The following is a 19856-nucleotide window of genomic DNA, read 5'->3' on the forward strand; positions in this document are numbered from 1 at the left end:
CTCTTGGATGCAAAAAGGAAAACCCAGATAAATTTCCTAAAAGGTTTTGGGTTGGGGGGAGGGGGGAATGTTCACTTTCCTTGCTCCCCTGCAGCCACCACCAGGAGCCACTGGCAGTTTAATTTCCATGTCTTTAGATTAAAAGACAGAATCCCTTTTTTTTTTAACTAAGACTCTTTCTTAGGACATTGGACACTTTTCAGGACAGAGATAGCACCCCTGATGCAAGGTTGGAAACCTCTTACAGTTAGTGGGAAATAAACTTCTGCCCAAAGCTTCTGGTCTTGCCTGCTCTTCTAAAAAGTGCCAAGAGGGCCTCTAACTCTCCAGGGAAGTCAAAAACCAGCACAGACTGGTAGGTACCTGGTCTAAACATTCCTGCAAAGATCCAGGTTCCCAACATTTGTAAAATCCTAAAACAACAACTTAACAAAGGCATCCCCTTTTCACTTCCTGGCATTCTCCTTCAGAAATTCTGCTACAACAAAACGCATGCCTTCAGAAGCAAGAACAATCTCTCCCACTGTCTCCAGGTTCCATCAAATGTCTATTTACCCTCATTAATTTTTTCTTTTCTTTTCCTCAACCTGAAACCATCAGCTATGAGTCAGAGAACGATCATTAACTTTTACAGCTTCTATACACATCCACCTACTCACATTTGGGGAAAGAAGTATTGACTTGCAACATTGCCTGAGACCAAAATCCTCTAAGAAGGGGGAAAAAAAAGGGAAGAAAAAAATCGCTTGGAGAAAGTTGTATCGAAAGGTCTACAGGGGGATGCAACATACATTGTTTTTTCCACTTTGGGCTACAATCTGTTGCAAAAAAAAAAAAGTTGAAATGGAACTTGGTTATGGTGATAAGCACTTCTGGGTTGATTTTTAAGGAAAAATTAAATGATTTTCTTTAACCATCAAAACATAAAAGTTCTTCAACTGTGGAGGTAGGGGGAACTAAAGTCAATCAAGTTTCAGGCTCTTGTGCAAAATGCATTTCTTGCATATAAAAACAGTGGGCTGAAGTGCTGAGACATGTTCCTAAGACAGCATTTTTCATTAAAAGTTGCTACACTAACACTCTTAAAATGATGCCACATCATTACTCCATTTAGCGGTCACAGCGCTGCAACTCCTAACGAATTAATTTGCATTAATGTGGGTTTCATATGTCTTTCCCCGGGTAGGCCATTGTGATTCAAGCTTCATAAAACTGACAGGGCAATAACATGCTGCCTTTTATTTCCCTCTCCAAAACAAACCAACCCACCCAAAGACCCACACAAATCCTCTCGATTTCTTAAGCATTTTACTAATATATTTAGTACATCATAATTGGCCCAGCACGCAGGAACCTAGTTATCTTCTCAGTAAATATTTATAGCATCACTCTTTCCCATTCATTCTGCATTTTCTTAGAGAATCTCACTGTAGCCTACATCTGCAATTCATTGACTTTACAATTTACCACATGTTGGGATGGGAGAGGTCTTAGCTCCATTTGAATCACTACACAAATATGCAAGTGATTTATCGGTTTCAAACTGAAGACTGCAAGAGAAGGACTCCACTTTTCCTGAACATTACTTCTTCTGGCAGACCATGAACAATTACAGTTCGTACTAATTAAGCTCTGTAAATGTGCTGTGCCCTGCTAATGCCTACCAGGCCTCAAATTTATTTTCATGATGCCAAACTTTAGCGAGCCACTTTTAACTCCTTCGGGGCTGATCCCACAACCAGCCATTCCCTCCCTCGTAGACCAAACTGGGGCTACTTCACGACAAAAAAAGAATAAAACATGTCAGGCTGAATTACCAGTCCGCAATCAGATGCGCCTAAGGAAGAAAAACCCATCCTGGGAAAACCAAGGAACACCAGGGCTGATAACCCGTTCAAAGATCCCACAGCCCCATCTTTGTAATGAGCTGTTAAGGGATTCATATCTGTCCCTGAGGGCTAGTAAGTTTCTGCATTCCATTGATTAGAAAATAAAACCTTTCAGCCTGGGTCTTTAAGTTTGGGCTGAACAGAGGGAAAGATGCAGCCAGAAATGACAGAGCCATGACCGTCCCCCCTCACCTACAGTGAGTGACCCGCACCCCTCAGAAAGCCACTTCCCCTTCACCATGTGATCAGTTCATAACACTAACACACACACACAACCAGAATAGCCCACTTTTAACAATATCAAAGAACATCGGGCAGAACTGGCTTCTCGATCACTTGGGGGGTCTCCCCACAGATGCCTCACCCCCAGAACCTCACACAATAACCGATAGGAAACCTCTATCTGTTGCTGGACAGAGCACTTTGGCTGAGGAGAGAATGGGGGGCAGTTTTCGCTGAGTAAAGCAATCTCACTTTTAACAACATCCCCGGCGCGCGCGCGCGCACGCACACACACGCACACGCACACGCACACACACACACACACACAGGACCTCCACCTCTCCTAAGAAACTTCCAGTCCTCAATTTCGGTCAAGCCATTCCCTCCACGTCCACATTTTTGCCCTGTCTTCTACTTTTCAAAACCAAGCCTTTTTTTCTACCTCCCTGACCCCCTTCTCTGGACTTCTTCCCCCAGACCTCAGTGTGCTTTTCCCAAGTGAGTGAGGGTCTTTCCCCTCCCAAGGTAAATCTTTTTTCTCCTCCATTCATTTCTTTTAATCAGTCCTCCCACCCAGCACCTCACTTTTTTTTTTATAACCCTCAGTTAACTAGTGTCCTGTTCAATGTGTGCTTTTCCTTCCAGCTGGAGAGGAACATCTTAGAAATTAAAAAGCAGCCTTAGGATCAGGTTTCTTAAGTATTCTGGGAGGAAATATGCACAATACAGGCAATAATTACCCCCCACCAAAAAAAAAAAAAAAAAAAAACGAAGAAAAAAAGGGGGAGAAACCAGAAGAGGAAAAAGATGCAAACACCTAGAGCAACTTTTCCTTGGAAAAAAAAGCCTTCCTGCAGCTTCCCCCCACCCCACTCATTTCCATTCCTAAAGGTGCTCTTTATAAAAGTGGGTAACAATAGCCTAGAGGAGAAGTACAGATCAGCTGGGGGGCTGGGGGGAGGGCCTTCTCAGGGGACTCAGATTGTAGGGGTGGGGGTCAGAGGCGGAGGGGGGGAGCACAGCCTGTGCGATGGGCTTCCCCCACCCCACCCCCATCTCGCCGCTTATAATTAGTGAGAGAAATTTGAGCTACTGCCAATGTCTGTGGACCTTGAATATTATAAGGCCAACGTGGCGTCAAATATCTTAACATTCATAAGTGTTATGGGCTGTAAATAAAGCCTGCGATTTATGAGGCGGTGGGGCTTGCCAGCAAAGGACTGGGGCACATTTCTTTCAGCAGACCTGTCGAGGTGCAAGTTTGCCTTTGGTTGTAAAATTAACCATTTCCTTCACAAATGTGCTCAATTATAAGTCAGCGTTGGAGATTTACTTACAGGGTTGCCAAGAGTCACTCCCAGAAGAAACTCAGACGCCCACATCACACACCCCTTCAGAAAGCAAGCCTCGAGAATTTGATTCACCCCTGCGATTCAAAACTTCTGAAATGTGTCACCTCGAAACAGTTATAAATGTGGTTAAAGATATTATCTAACTCGACTTACCAAGACTAAAAAGCTTACACCTACTTCCTTGGAAAGTGCTTATTTATTTGGCAACTCCACAGTTTAGGGGAAGGGAAAAAAAAAAAAAAAACCCAGAAAAGGAGTAAATCACTCCCTGTCTGAAGTCTGGTCCCTTCCCCCAATCTGTCATCTACTTCCTGTGTCACAGGAGAGCATTTGCTAAATCCAGGTTGTCTCATACTTAACTGCCAATAAACCAGCTTCCACATAACTTCCAGACAGCTGGGGAAAAGGTCCTCGGAGTTTTAGTCATGGTCCAGAAACACGCGTCCACACAAAAATTTGCAGCTGTCCTCTCTCTACAGTGCATTTTTAATGTGATTCGGGGGCCCCTGTTGTGAAACATCTGACAAAATGTAAAATCCTCTTAGATACCTTCGCGTTTACCCACTGTGCGTGTGTAAGAGAAGCTGCACCCGGCTCTCCCCACCACGGAATCCAGCCACTCTCTGCCTCCACAAAGGCACCTCGTGGGATGTAAGGAGGCATTCAAAACCTGGAAAGACTTCTACTGTAATCTTTAAAAGCACAGCCTCTGGTGCAACTATTAAAATGCGAGTTTTCTAAAGCAAATATTTTTTTAATGGCGTGCAGAACTGCAGCTATCGGGCTCTGCTAACAGAACAGCATTCTTGATCTGCCAGCCCCCGGAAAGCTTCCTGTAACTTTTTCACAGCTTGCTAAGAAACAGAAAGCGGACCAGCTTCCAGCAGTGACTCTAAATGAAATCCATATCAGTAAAATTAAAATCAAGGTGGAAAACTCTTAGCAAGAGCCGGGATTGTTTTCCTCCAAATCTTTTCTCAATCAGATAGGGGGCATCCGTGAAAGCTGCTTCCCTTCCAGAGTCAAAAGTTTCCAAAAACACTTCTTCCAGATAAGCCCTTTCGGCTCCCAACTGCCTACTAGTTTGTTTTGGGGGGGGGGGGGTTTCAGAAAGCTTAATTTCAACAAACTGCAAAGTGTTGGCATATTAAATTTGTAATCATTAAAATATGACTTATTGGGTGAAGGCTGAGCCCATAATCCAGACTGGAAACATTAAACCCCAACCTATAAAGATTAGCACGGAATTAATACTGTTGCATTGAGATTGAAATCTAAACATGCTCGCCATAAATATTTCTGAAGGAGATGAAAAACAATTAGCATAAATACCAAAGAAAGGCAAGAACACCTGTTCTTTTTCAGGGCGATAAGCATTTTATTGTTCTCTATTTAAAATGTAATGACCTGTGTAATTACAGTAATATTACATTGTTATGTAGGGACCTGGAATGTCACACTTTGAAAAGTGTTGTCAAAACAATCAGGGGGGAAGGTGGGGGGTGTGGGGACAACTGGGAAGGACCACCATTAACCCTTCACACACCAGGGTCTAAATCTTTTGTATTAGGAGGGATTACGTTGTTCGAATGAGCAAAAAAACATCCATTTTCACAAGCCAGAAAGTGAAGCTGTTGCCCAGCAAAATAAAACCCCCATGAATAGGCCCCTCTTGGATTCCTTTAAATGTGGGATTTCAAGTTCAAAAATTAATTCAAGATGCTGCTTATTTATTTGTTCAACCTAGCAGCAAACAGCTCAGCTGAAAAGCAAATAACTTGGGATAAAAGAAGATGCAAGAGCTCTCATAGACAAGTCCTTAAGAAGAAACTTCTTAAAAACCTAATTGGAATTTTGACCCCCATATTCCTAGTTCTTGCGTTTGGCAAGAGGGAAAAAGAAATGTTAACTCCTTTTCCCTCTCCACTTTAATGCGGTAACAGTATTCTTATCTTTAGTATACAAATGTTACCACAATTCTAATATTTGCAGTTCTATCATTTCCCATCTACTCGACAAGAGCTCTCCTTAATGCATTTTTGCCTTCGAATCTGTTCTTTTAAAAGACATTCCTATTACTGTGCCAAAGACTAAATTAAACGTGAAGCAGAAACCTTTGCGTTTTAATATAAAATTATCGCCATTAAGTTTGGAGACGTCTTCAGCAATTTCAGCATTATTCTCGAGATAAAGTATTACTCGCCCTAAGCCGACAGACTGATCCTCCTCAGTTCTTTTACATGCTTAAACAGAAAAGCAGAAAACAGAGGTTCCAAAGAGTTTGCTTTTTTAAAGGACGCAGCTTACAGGTACACTGATAAGTAAGAGAAAATGCAGCAACCACCACCACCACCACCAAGGAGGGTCGGGAAAAGCATAAAGCAAACAGCTAATTTGTCTTTACACCTTGTTCTCAAAACACACTCTATGAAGCACTAAGAATTTCAGATGAGCATGAAAAGACTGCTATCTTGCCTATAGATTCCTGAGGCAGCTGTATCAAATCTGGAATTGCAAGCTGGCCCTCTGATCCAAGACGTCAGGAGTGACACACAACAGCCTCCTATCCTTGTTCCCATTGCTCTGCTTACCGGCCTAAATAAATATCTTTAATTTGGGAGCCCGGAATCTAACCCAGGTACCAGATAGAAAGGAGGCAGGGGCGGTGCACACAAAGATGTCTGTGGGTGTTTGACATGCAAATACTAAAACTGCCTACTGAGTTCAGAAATGTCTTCTCAGACTCAATCTGATGTCACAGCACAAGGCCACCCGCTATGTCCACAATTAAAATAACTAGACGCCGTCTATTCCTATAATGCCCACAAAGGGGACCAAACGTTGGGAGCCTTCCTTTTCGCACCGGGAAATCATTTATTTGCCTTTAACAATTTCCCTGTTTCCTAATTACAGCACAACACTAAGTGCTCAAGTTTTAGGAGACAGCGTGGCCAGACTGCCAGCGGTCACACACAGGGAGTTTTGCAAAGAGGAGAGAAAGCCAGCAATCCCGCCATCAAAGCTCAAAATTCAGATGGCTAAGTGGAGTTTAAAATATTACCAGGGAGGCTTCCATCCTCCTAGGGGGAGGGGGAAGAGGAAGCAATTCTCAGGGTTACTTTGGAATGCTGTTGGGTCGGGTTGGTTAGTACACAAACCCTCGGATCCTGAGCCGAATGCCGCCGGTTTAGGATGCCCACAAGCTCCCAAGAAAAATACAACAGTGACCTGACTGTGCTTCCCCGGGAGCTGCAACCCCACAGCCCGGCCCCTGCAGCCTGAAGGATCCAGCCCTGCAAGAGCAGTTCGGGCTGAAAGGCTCTCCCAGCCTTACCCAAGCATGCAGTGGCCAGGGCGCAGGGGAGGGGGGCGCGGATAACTATTTCTCTTTCTAGCCATCAAAAATGACCAGTGTAGCATGCCCTTGCCATTTTCGCCAGGGCCAAAAAAACAAGCCAAACCTGATAGTTAATATTTTAATGCCTAAAAACACTTGTAGATCTGATCGACTCCCAGCCGGTAAGCCCTCGGCCATGAGCACCGAATTCCCGGCTGCTCAACAGCGGGCGCATTATTTCAAATTGCTGTCTCCAGTTACCAAAAAAAGAAAAAACAAAACTAGTGTGTGTCAGTAAGGGGTTGGGGGCTCAGACCTGAGTAGGTGCAAAATGACAACCCCGGGAAACCGGGCACAAACGTGAAGCGTTTGGGACTAGAATCCTAATCCATGCTTGGCAGAGGAAAGTGGGACCGGGGACGGGGTTCAGGGTCAGGGCAGGGGGGGAGCAGAGGCCGGTAGGGGGAGGGGATGAGTCTTATTAACAAATGTCCGGGGTGGGCGCAGAACTCACGCTGCGGGAAGCCCCCCTCCTCCGGCGTAGCCTGACACCCCGCACTGCCCTAGGGCCCCCAAAGTTGGGCGGCCTGAGATCAGCAGCCCACTGCCTAAAAGAGAGGCGCCTTTGGCCTCCCTCGCCTTCTGCACCCCCTCGTGCTCACACACTAGGGTCTCTGGCCCCTCAGGGCCATAAGGGCCTTCTCGGAAGCAGCCAAGAGCAAACCCCACTGGAAGCCTCACGGCACCAAAATTCCCTAGAAATACACCGAGCGCGCTGGAGGAGGCCATGCCGGCCGCGCACCAACCAAGAGCCCCGCGCGGCCGGGGCCAGCCGGGAGCCGGGAGCCGGGCGCCGAGCCTGCCAGGGCGCCCCGGGCGCTCGCGGCCCTGCAAGGGTGGCCAGGAAAGGCCGCCCCGAGCCCCAAGTCAGCAAGGGGACCGGCCTGGGCGGCGTGACCTTCCAGGGGAAGGAGAGCGGGTGGCTGAGCGCCTGCGTCCGCCACTGGAAAGCTCCATACACACCGGCCGAAAAAGCAAGCCGGGGCGCCTCTCCAGGGCCCCAGGCTCGCGCGCGCCGGTTCCCGAGCGCAGCGCCGCGGGCAAGAGCCGCTCTCCACGCGCGCGGGGCCGGGCCGGGCCGGGCCGGGCAGGGCGGCAGCCAAGGGGTTAACCGGGGAGAGCCCAAGACGCCCCAGAAGAGGGAAGGAAGAGAGCGCGAGAGGGAGCAAAGAAAGAGCCACACAGTCCCCTTCCCAGGGCGGAGACACAGACGCCACCACCGAAGGGGGAGGGGGGCCAGCGCAGAAAGAGCAAACTTCTGCCGGTTCCCCCCAACAAAGCCCTGCTGGGCCCGAAAGGGCTCCCCAACATCACGAGGCAGCAAACTGAAAGCAAGAACATGGCGAAGTGCAAACAAATCCCGTCCACAAAAGGCAGAAAAGTTTGGAGAGTTTCGGCCGCCGGGCCCGGCGGGGGAGGGGCGGGGCGGGGGAGGGGCGGGGGAGGGAGGGAGGGAGGGAGGGGCGGGAGGGAGGGAGGGAGGGGCGGGCGGGGGGGCGCATGCGGGGCCCGCGGCGGGCGGGCGGGCGCGCGGGGGCGGCGCGCGGGCACTTACGGTTCGGGCGGTGGGCGAGAGCGATCCGTTGGGGAGGTAGGGGCTCGTCAGGTCGGGGATCATGATGAAGGGGTAGCCGGGATACGGCGGCCCCTTAAAGAGCCCTCCATCTTGCCTCTTGGCCGCTAACATGGCGGGGCGGCGGGGGACGGCGGGGCCGGCGAGCGGGAGAGAGGAGGAAAACTTTTTAGAAAGTGCCCCGAGGGGCCGCGCGCCCCGGCCGGGCCGGGCCGCGGGGCGCGCGGGGGGCCCGGGGCGCGCGGGGGGCGCGGGGCGCGCGGGGGCGCGGGGCGCGCGGGGTACTCACCTTCCTCCAAACTTTCCCGGGATTTGTCGCGGAAACTTTCGGCGCGCGGCGGGGGCCGTCGTTCCGCCTTCCCGGAGGGGCGCGCGCCGCGGAGAGGGGGCGCGGGAGAAGGAGAGCCGGGGGGGAGAGAGACAGGGTTACCCGGCGGCCGCGGGCCCCGCGCGCCCCGCGCCCCGCGCCCCGCGCCCCGCGCGCCCCGGCCGGGCCGGGCCGGGCCGGGCCGGGCCCCGCGCGTCCCCCCGCGGGCCCCGCGCGCCCGGCCCGGGGCGCCCTCCCCGCCGGCCGGGGGGTCCCCTTACCTCGGAGTCGGACGAGCTGTTCTGATTCGTTTCTGATTCATTGACGAGCGACGACTTGACATCGGCCAGATCCCGCTCGGCCGCGGCGTTCTCGGAGCTCTTCTCCTCCTGCTCGCCCTCGTCTTTGAAGGCGATGAGCTCGTCGTTGGCGCCCAGGTCATCCCCGCCACCGCCGTTCAGCTGCGGCATGTTCTTCCCCCACCAGCAGCAATTTTGGAGGAAAAACGAAGGAGGAAGAAAAGCAAAAAAAAAAAAAAAAAATACCCCCCAAAAGTTGGGGCCCCCCCCAAAAAAAAAAAAAAAAGATATTGCAAGAAAAAGGCGAGTCCAAGGTGAACTTTTTTTTCCTGCTTTGGGGTCTTTGGCTCCTGGGGAGGGGAGCGAGGGGGGGGAGGGGAGGTCTTCTGCACGCGCGAGTTGGGGTTTCCTTTTTTCTCTCGTTCCCCGGGATCCGATCAATGTGCAAAAAAATAATAAATAAAAAAGGGGGGCAAGAAAAAAACACACCAACAACAACAAGAAGTCAGCTCTCAAGCGCGCAGGGGGGGGAAGCCGAGGCTACAGGAGGAGCTCGTGCCGCTCGGATTTGAGTGAGTTGAAGTTAGACTGAGAGCTTTTCAGTTCAAAGGCGGCGCTGATTGACAGATAGAAAAAGGGGGATCGAAATCCGGAGGAACGGAGTAGTCTGGGAGCGGAGATTATTGACAGGGCGAGAGGAACCCGCTCGCTTAATGAGATGCGGGGGGCGGGGCCCCGGCGGTGACGTGTGCATAAATAAACAGCCGCGGTGGGCGGGGCGGGGGCGGCGAACAATGATCCTTTCGGGCGCCGGGGCCGGGCGGGGGGAGGCGGGAGGGGGAGGGGAGGGGGGCGGAGGGTGTGCGGGCCCCGGCGTCGGGGCGAGGGTGCTGGGGCGGGCGCGGGGGGGCGGGGGGTGGCCTCGGAAAGACAATGCGGAGTCGGGGAGCAGGGGAGGGGAGGGGAGGGGCGGAGGGGAGGGGGGTGGCGACCGAATCTGGAATCCGAGCCGGGCTAGGCGGAAGGAAAGCCCACTTCGGGGGCGGGGAGGGGGTGAGGCCCAGAAAAAGTGCACTTGAGAAATATTAGAAATTAGGCTCAAGGAAGGGGAAAAGGAGCGAGTTTTGTGCAGAACGGGAGAGCTCAGTGGCTCCTGCTGCAGGGAAACCAGCCACCCCTGGGCGGGACGCAGCCCAAGTGGGCAAAAAGAAAGCTCGTCCTGCACTCTGGGAGCTGGGGAAGTGCAGGGCTGGGCAAAGTTCCTGGTCCTCTGCTGTGAGAGAGGCTGTTCACCCTCGAGGTCTCCCCTCCCCTTTTTGTTGATTGATAGCGAGCCCTTTCTTTAGATGTGGAATCTCACTGGAGTAAATATGTCAGGGTGATTCTTTCTCCAAAAAAAAAAAATCAAATACTGTAATGCTTGTCAGGGACATTAAAAATAGACTGAAGAAAAGATGCATAATTCTTTTTAATGAGGAATGTTGTCTCTCTTTTTTTTTTTTGAAATGACGTTGGAGGTGATAGGAAATGAGCTCGGATTCAAAGTCCTTTCTGACTTTGGAGGTGAAAAGTTTGGGCGTTAACACTCCACGGAAAATAAAACTGAAAGTTCACCAGCCCTGGGATGAGTGGTGCTGGAGGCTTTCTCCCAGGGGGTCTGAAATGAAACCCCAGAAGGACCAACCGAAATTATCAAGATGTAGACCAGGCTGGCAGGAAATTGCCAACCTAGCTGATGCTGGAAGACCTCAGGGAGGAGGTGGAGAACCTGGGGCAGGTATTTGTGGATTTTTAGGCACTCACCTCCGGAACAGTTGATTTGCTGCAAAATGGGGACCAGGATTGTGTTCAAGGGGGAAAGACCTGGCTCCCTAAACTGTGTCCCTGGATGAAAAAAAAGCAAAACACTCCTTTTTTTTTTTTTTTTTTAACAAATAGCCATGTCAAGTGGACTGGAAACTACCACATGAAAAGGGCAAAGAGAACCAGAACAAAAAATCAGGAGAAATTAGCCAGTTGTCTGTTCGCCTGGTGTCCATGATGTACTCAGCCATCCCCACCATACCTAAAAATAATTTCATCTGCTTCTGTTTTTCAGTTGACCCATCAGCACCTAAGGTGTCCAAAAGAAAGCAAATTTACCATGTAATATTTAGAGTTTGGGGTTTCAGCAAAACCATTTTACAGGCTAAGGTAACTCTGAAAGAAGACTACTAAAAATAATACCAAGATTGACAAGGCCAGTGAATTCCCCTGCACTGGAAAAAATTCACCACCACATTTGCACACTAAAGAGTAAAATGCAGGCAACATAAAAATGTGGTGGGGAGGAGGGGAAGGGGTGGTCAGCAGAGGAGAATCACTGTAACTCCCAACTTTAATATTAATCAGAAAATCAGAAGTAGAGTGAGAAGGAGCCTGGAAAGAAGTAAAACAAATGTGTACATTTAATCAGACAGGATTGCATAGGATACAAAGCACAGGGCTAATTAGTCTCAGCAGGTAGGACTAACCTTCAGGCTTCATAAATAAATAAGGCGGGCGCAGTGTCTAAGAGTGAGAGGGGAGACAGAAAGGGGATTATTTCAAGACACCAAGTAAAAACATGAAGAATGAAATGCTTCACTGTTAAATCCATGTACAAATGGATTTAACAGTTTCCTTTTTTCAGGTCTTTTCACTCGGTTGCCTTTAGATTTACACATTCATCGAATGTCCATAGCTTTTCACACTTGCTAATTGTCACCTGTACACTGAGTGTGCCTGAGTCTGGAGTCTGTGTGTGTGCATTGGAGACTTTCCTCAGGCCTGTTTTAAGGGCTTGTTTAAACTGGAACACATTTATAGTAACTCAATTTTATGGCAATTTCTTTGTCCTGTGTGGTGGTATTTTTTTTAATCTAGCCCTGATCTGAATTAAGTTGGATAATGAGGTCTTCTATGTCTTTTATAGGACTACCTGGGTACTAAAAACTCATAAATATACTGAGTTGAAATTTTAAAGAGTGCACTTATTGTTTTTAATGTCCTGGCCTGCATTTTTATCATATGTAAATAAGAAGGGCTTTCTTCCATGATTAGTAACCTCATCCATTTTGGCATATCCTTATATTTCTCATTCAAAGGAAATGCTTGAATCTTTCCTTCTTTAAATCTCTGATTTAATTAAGCAATTAAAAGTTACTCCGTAATAGCACATGTGTCACATTTAATTTTGTTGCTTAGTGCCATAAAAAGGCTTGGGGAGACCAGGAAGATCTCAGAGGGTCAGTATCTCTGAAACGCTTTCAGATGATGCCTGGGAAGTACGTGGAAGTGCAGTTGCAAAAAAAGAAGGTCGTGTGTGTGTGTGTGTGTGTGTGTGTGTGTGTGTGTGTGTAGTAAGTCAAGCTGACTCCCAATGTGGACACATATTGTATAGACTTGGTGTTGGAATTTTCAACGGCTATTAGCTTGGGCCCAGGTGCTGAGGTCACTGATCTCTCTAGGTACTGAGGGCTCCTGGTTTGCAAGGCCTAGAATTCCACCTCAACATCAGGGGTTCTAAAAATGGGAAGGAAATTGGACCAGTTCTAACTTCAGCCTGAGCCAAGGAATTTTACCACCTTGGCCTATGCATATTGGGGATGAGGAAGAATGCAGGGGAGTTGTGACCCCTTCTCTTGGAACCCGTTTTTCGGGCAGGCCTAGGGCCTGAACATTCTCTTTTCACCTGCTTCTTCTCATTTATTGCCCTTCAGCTTCTTCGTTTCTCTGTTTATCTTCCCCTTCAGCAGCACTGTTAGTACATCTTCATGGCTCTGTGTTGATATTCATACTCTGCATCTTATCTTAAAAAATGAAGTGAGGGCCTCCCTGGTGGTGCAAGGGGTTAAGCACCGCACTATGAAGCAATCCCACATGGCGCAGCAGACCTCTCCTGTCTTGCCCGCTGCTCCCTTCAGCAGTATATTTCAGTCCATCTGCCTGTTCTGTTCCCCACTCTGTCTCTGGTGAATCCTCTCACCCCCCACACCTCTGGCCTGTACCCCAGCTCTTGTATGAATAAATAAATAGATCTCTAAAAAAAGAATGAAGTGAGGGGCCTCGCTGGTGGCGCAAGGGGTTAAGTCATAACCTACGAAGCAATCCGCAACCTCCAACGCATGAGTTCTATTCCCCGGCCAGGAGCTGACCCACATGGTATAGCAGACCTCTCTTGTCTCGCCCCGCAGCTCCCCTCAGCAGTGTATTTCAGTCAATCTCCCTGTTCTGTTGCGTACTCATACTCTGTCTCTAGTGAATCCTCTCCCCCGCACCCCCACACTCTGGCCTGTACCCCCAGATTACCTATGGCCCTTAATTCTGTCTCACCTGACAGGTGAGGTGGTTAGAGTGAATGGTTTCTTAGGTCCAACTTAACATTCAGAGGGTCCATTATTCCATAATTTCAATTCATACCTCTGTTATGCTAGGAGGTTTACCAACACACCAGCAAAAGAGAAATCATATTGGAAGTTGACTTCGGGATTTAGGAAAAAACACAGATCGCCTGCTCAGATTCATACATGCTGATGACCATGCTCAGCAATCCCGATCCCTCAGCAAGACTCTACTAAATTACCCTTGACAGTGATGGGTATGTGTGGGTACATGTTGTGTGTGATTTTTCTTTAAAGATCTGGTCCCCAAGATGGATGATCTGCTACCCACTGTGTTTGGCTTACCTGTGCAGAGAGTGTGCTGACTGAGGGAAGCCAAAAAAAGAATCTGAAAACATAAGGAAGCTATAAAATGGGGGGATGTTTAGAAGCCAAAGTCTTGGGCCTCCCCGGTGGCGCAGCGGTTGAGCGCTGGGTTGCGAAGCTACCCACGGCCTCTGCGGCGCCGGTTCGATCCCCGGCTGCTCCCCAGCCACCGGAGGAGGGTCCCACATGGCGCGCAGACCTCTCCTGCCGCCCGCTGCTCCCCTCAGCAGTGTACTTCGGTCCTTCTGCCTGCTCTGCTCCCCGCTCTGGCTCTGGTGAATTCTCTCACCCTCCCGCGCTTCTGACTGTACCCAGTGCATGTATAAACAAAACAAACAAACAAACAAATAAATAAATAAATAAACATGCCTCTATTTAAAAAAAAAAAAAGAAATAGAAGCCAAAGTCTTGCTTTCACTAAGATTTTCTGTTTACTTTTTGTTCTTCATCTGTGATGGTTCCTCGTTGGACCTTGAGGAAAGCTATTCCCTTAGCCAACATAGGCATTTTAAAAACTGGACACCCAAGAGTTCAATCTTGGGCAAAACGGGCCTACTCCATAGGTCTGGTGTTTCCCTGAGTGATCAGGGAAGATGGAAAGGAACACACCCTCTTCCTGAAACTGAGGAACTGTGTCCTGTGCTGGCATTTTTCTGATGTGTCAGGCTTGATGACCTTGCTTCCACAGGTCCAGGTAATAAAGTGGCAATTATGCCTGGTCTGTGGGTTAATGGGGAGATGTGTGCATTTGTACAGGGTTTATCACCTGCCTTCACAAGCTGATCACTTACCGCTATAAGCATTCGTGACAGGAGCAGCCTTTTGGAAGACGTCCGTCCTCCATAAATATACCTTTCTTATTGACAAGGTGTCTTTTAACCCTAATAGTCATGGAAGAAGGCCAATAAATGAAACATTTACTGCATAACTTGCCTTATTTTGGGGTGGTGTATGATTCCTTTCTAGCTGCCTCTAGAAGATGTTTTCAGCCTAATTTGCTCCCTGGAAATTTCACTTGCTACAGTTATACGTCTATGACGTTTCATTGCCTGAAGCCAAGTCTGCATAAGAACTTTCTTAAGATATACTTATCCTAATTCCAGGCTACAGGAACCAGGCTGCTTTGTGCTGAAGTATTTGTGCTATCCTGGTACACAGGACAGAGTCTTCCCACAGTCACTGCCATAGGGTAGGTCTAAATGATTGGGGGGTAGGGAGGAAAAGGTGAAAAAGTTTCATCTGAGTTGATTTGTAGAGATCTTTATTTTTTTTTTAAGTTTATCTTATTTATTTATCCATATAAGAGCTGAGCTGGATAAATATAAGAGCTTATATTTATCCATATAAGAGCTGGGGTGAGGGTAGGGCGTGGGTAAGAGGATTCACCAGAGACAGAGTGGGGAGCAGAGCAGGCAAACTGACTGAAACACACTGCTGAGAGGAGCAGCAGATGAGACAGGAGAGGTCTGCTGCGCCATGTGGGTCAGCTCCCTGGCCGGCTGGGGATCGAACTCGTGCTTCAGTGGCTGCCGATAGCTTCATAGTGCTGAGACTTAAACCCTTGTGCCACCAGGGAAGCCCAATTTGTAGAAATCTTTAGAATTAATCATTGTGTGTGTCCTTAACATATTAAAATGCCTGAGGTTTTCTTTTCTTTCCTTGTTTTAAAATAGCTGCAGGTGCCCATCCCTCCTTAAGGATCCTTGTTTCCTTGCATCCTTGTTTCCCTGCCCCCCCCCAAACCCATTTTTGGTCCAGAAATGCCAGGGATACAAAAGCACCTTCCACAGAAACCTGGGCCATTTCAAGTTAGGTCTGGACACTGTTAGCCTGCATTGAGCAGTCCCCCAGGCACTTTACATCTGTTCAGGTGACAGAGCAAGTGACATTTCAGGAAAGGACAATACCATCTAGATGTGGGCTGACACACCTGCTTCTGGCCAGAAGCATCATGGGATGGAGGAGGTGAAGGACCTGAAGAGGCTCCCAAGTCCAGAGTACGAAGATCTCAGAAGGCCCCCTCCCTGGCTGCCGCCCAGGAATCCACAGCTGCTTTGAGCCCCAGTCTGTTCTAGGTTGATCCAATCACTTGAGACTGGATTAGAATCCGCCTCCCCGCTATGCAAAAATCCCAGTTTCTATAAATTCTGACCATATTTATGGATTATATTTCCTAATTAAACACTTATTTGGATGGTTAAAGGAAAGGATAAACCATGAGTCCTGGGGTCCACACTGAGTGTGGCTGGCAGTGTAGACAACAGCCTGCAGCACAGGGTGCAGACATGAGGCTTTGGGTTGACTGTCATCTTGAGCAAACTGTTTCCTGGTAGCCTGAGGGCACACTGTAAATACCTAGAGCAGGAGGGAAGCTATTCATTGCTTCTGTTTTTTTTTTTTTTTCTCTCTTAAAAGTTCCAGAATGCCTAGAGTGAGGATATAATGACCCCTGAGCCCCACGAGAAGCACAGGTACCCTTCACGTGGAGACACGGCCCTTCTCTCTGGCAGTGTCTTCACACACAGAGTCTCCTGTAATCTCCAGCAAAGGCACTGGTCCCTGATGGCCTGTTTACAGCACAGCAGGCTGTGCAGTGACCTCCCACCCAGCACACAGCTCAGCTCCTGGAGAAGGGCAGGTCCTGGGCAGGAAGGGCCAGCAGAGGCCCAACCTACTCACCCTCCTCCTCCTTTCAGGGTTCATCAGGGGCTGGAGCCTGGTGAATGATGGTGTCAGAAGTCTGTGAGCCCCTCCTACACCTGCCAGGCCCTGATGCCCACCCATACAACAAAGAGCATTTTTTTGAATGATTTTTAAAAAAAGATTTATTTATTTATGCATACAAGAACTGGGGTATAGGCCAGAGGTGCGGGGGAGGGGGTGAGAAGATTCACCAGGGACAGAGTGGGGAACAGAACAGGCAGACTGACTGAAATACAATGCTGAGGGGAACAGTGGGCCAGGCAGGAGAGGTCTGCTGTTCCATGTGGGTCACCACCCTGGCAGGGGATCTACCTTGTGCTGCAATAGTTGTGGATAGTTCCATAGTGCTGATGGTTAACCCCTTCTGCCACCAGGGAGGCCCCACACAGAGTATTTCTTAGGGAGGGATCTGGGCAAAGATGTCTTTCAGCATTTCTTCTTCACAGGAACCTCACATGCCCATCTTTCTAACATAATCCCCTGACTCTTTGTGTTGTTTTATTGCTGGCTACAAAACAGCATTGCTGGAGTTCTTCATTTAAAACTATGGGTGTTCATTAAAAATATTTGAGGGCCTCCCTGGTGGTACAGGGGTTAAAGTCAGTGCTATCAAGCTATCAGCAGTCACTGCCAGGGAGCTGAACACATGGTGCCGCAGACCTCTCCTGCCTTGCCTGCTGCTCCCCTCAGCAGTATATTTCAGTGGCTATGTCTGTTCTACTCCCCATTCTGTCTGATGAATCCTCTCACCACCCCCACACCTCTGGCCTGTACCCCAGTTCTTGTGCAAATAAATACAAAAATCTTTAAAAAAAAATAAGAGTACTTTCCTATAAAGCCCTTCTTATACATCAAGCTACTCAAAACACCTTGTGAGCTCGAGACAGCAAGTACAATTATCCTCATTTTATGGGAAAGAAACTGAGACTCCGAGTCGCCCAGGTGAGCCTGGACCACGTCGTGGGAAACAGCCAGGCCAGGACTGCAGTTCCCTTTTCCTGACTCCAAGCCCAGGCCCTTTTGCTCTGGGTTCTTGGATCAAGCATACAACAGAATCACTCTCACAAGTTTTCTGTGTTATTCTGGGCTTATAGAGATCTCAGCGAAATTGTAAGTTCCTACTTGCCTATGAAGTGAACACCAGACCTTAGCTCCATTGTCAAGCAAGTAACATTTGCTTCAAGCTGCTCCTTCCACTTATGGGGTGCCCAGGGCTCACTCCCCAATTTATCCCCTACCTTACTCTCCCACTCTAAAAAATTGCCAGTGTTGGGGTTCTTAACCTAGTGCTATTGACATTTGGACTGAATAAGTCTTTGTTCCACGAGGTTGTCCTGTATGTGGTTGGATACAGAGCCTCCCTGCCCGGTTGCGACAGTGTAAAATGTCTCCAGAAATTGCCGTATGTTCCCTGGGCATGGGGATGAAATCACCCCCAATGGAGAACCAATGCTCTGCTCAATCAGCTCTCTGAATGGTGGTAGGGGAATGCCACCCCCCTCCACACCCTGCTCCCCGGCCTGTCAGGGCCTCTATCATATGCCCTGGGAGTGTTTCAAATAGTGCCCCTCCACTCCCCTTGGGGACCTCTGCCAAGAAGGCATCTTGATCTCACCAGAGGACTGAAATCTTGGCTCTGCCATGCCTGAGGGAGTAGCCGGGGGTGCACATAAATCTTTCAGACTCTCTTTCCTTAGCTATAAAATGGGGCTATAACATCTTCAGCTGAGAGTTACCAGGAGGATTCAGCAAACTGACATGTAAATTGCCTCTATCTCAGAGGCTTTTCATCAAGGCAGATGCCCCTTTTTGCCTCCCTTCTCTGGTGGGGATAAAATACCAGGATTTAGGGCCTCCCTGGTGGTGCAAGGATTAAGATACAGCCTATGAAGCTGTCCACAGCCGCTGCAGCATAAGTTCGATCCCCGGGCAGAGAGCTACCCACACGGCACGACAGACCTCTCCTAACTCACCCGCTGCTCCCCTCAGCAGTGTATTTCAGTCAATCTGCCTGTTCTGCTCCCCACTGTCTCTGGTGAATCCTCTCACCCCCCACACCTCTGGCCTGTACCCCAGCTCTTGTATACATAAAAAAAATCTAATAAAAATAAATAAATACCAGGATTTAGCACAGTCCTGGCACGGGGAGGGTTCAGAACACCTCAGTTGCTATCACTTTTATTCTCTCCTGATTACTCATCTCAAGAGTAGCAGATTGGGGCTTCCCTAGTGGTGCAGGGGATTAAGTGTCAGCACTATGAAGCAATACACAGTGACAGCCGTACGAGTTCGATCCCTGGCCAGGGAGGTGACCCACATGACACGGCAGACCTCTCCTATCTTGCCCACTGCTCCCCTTGGTAGTGTATTTCAGTCAATCCTCCTGTTCTGCTCTCCACTTTGTTTCTGATGAAACCTCTGACCACCCCCCCCCACCTCTGGCTTACACCCCAGCTCTTGTATGCATAGATAAATAAGTGTTTTTTAAAAGGGGGGGAAAAGAATAGCTGCATTATAACAAGGAAAGCTGCCAAAATCCCAACAAAAACACCCTGAATGGTGGCTTCCCAGCACCAAAGACTTGCTGAGCAGTTGCAGCTAGGATTCTAGGGTCTCCGGGGAGCAGTCCCACCATGAGTGTCCCTAACAGCCTCTTCTCTCTGTCCCTCCAGGCAAGTTCCTCCCACCCAGTTAGGGAGGGCAACACAGCAAATTTCAAAACCCCCAAGGCTTCATCTCAATTGTCTAGTAATTTAATAATACAGGGCAGCCCTTTGCAAACACTAATTAAACAAGAGCACAGCTCCCTGGTGAGGGAGGCCTGTCCCCCTCCTGCCCCTGGCCCCTGCTTTCACAAGGGATGCAACTGAGAGGTGGCTCCCAGGAGAAGTGGTTTGCCTGGGGCTACAGAGCAAGAAAAGCGGACACTTGGGTCACCAGGGAAGGGAAGAATTTCAGGTCAAGGGACTCCAGAGGCTTGATCCAGTCAAGGTCACTAATGGCTCCTCTGGGCTGGATATCTCCTTGAGACCAGGGACTCTTCTAGATCTTCTGCTTCTGAGGGGAAAGTGTCAGAGGACCTTTTATGAATCGGAATTTGGGTTTGCTCTCTCTCGCCAGGAAAATGCACATTTACATATTTGCAAATACTATCATCTCTAGTCTATTCATTAAAACTCCTTGTACTAACTAATCATAAGTCTTATGTTATTGAGTCAATGCCACTCACTGCCACAGTTATCTTGAGTGGGGGTATTTTAACTCCCTACGCCTCCATTCTCTCGCAGAAAATGGACTTAGTAGAACTAGCTTTTGTTCAAAAAAGCTAGTTTGTTCAAATACTTTGTTCAAAGTATTTCCATTTCGGGCCTCCCTGGTGGTGCAAGG

The 19856-nt window shown here is 48.8% G+C and overlaps 1 protein-coding gene across 29 annotated transcripts in view; it reads right to left on the bottom strand.

Annotated features, from left to right (window-relative positions):
• TCF7L2 (transcription factor 7 like 2) overlaps positions 1–9518 on the bottom strand; it is a gene marked incomplete at its 3' end in the record, with an annotated part of 191869 nt that extends 182351 nt beyond the window's left edge. For all 29 annotated transcript variants that reach the window (XM_084245715.1, XM_084245741.1, XM_084245743.1 and 26 more), the window contains exons 1-3: positions 9022–9518; positions 8723–8789; positions 8416–8540 (exon numbers count right to left, since the gene is read on the bottom strand). In XM_084245715.1, the coding sequence (XP_084101841.1) occupies positions 8416–8540; positions 8723–8789; positions 9022–9210 (381 nt within the window). In that variant the 5' untranslated portion in view covers positions 9211–9518. The remainder of the gene's footprint in view (positions 1–8415; positions 8541–8722; positions 8790–9021) is intronic.
• Between the last annotated feature and the right edge of the window lie 10338 nt (positions 9519–19856).

Source organism: Talpa europaea (assembly GCF_964194135.1).
Source record: "Talpa europaea genome assembly, chromosome: 10".
Taxonomy (NCBI): domain Eukaryota; kingdom Metazoa; phylum Chordata; class Mammalia; order Eulipotyphla; family Talpidae; genus Talpa; species Talpa europaea.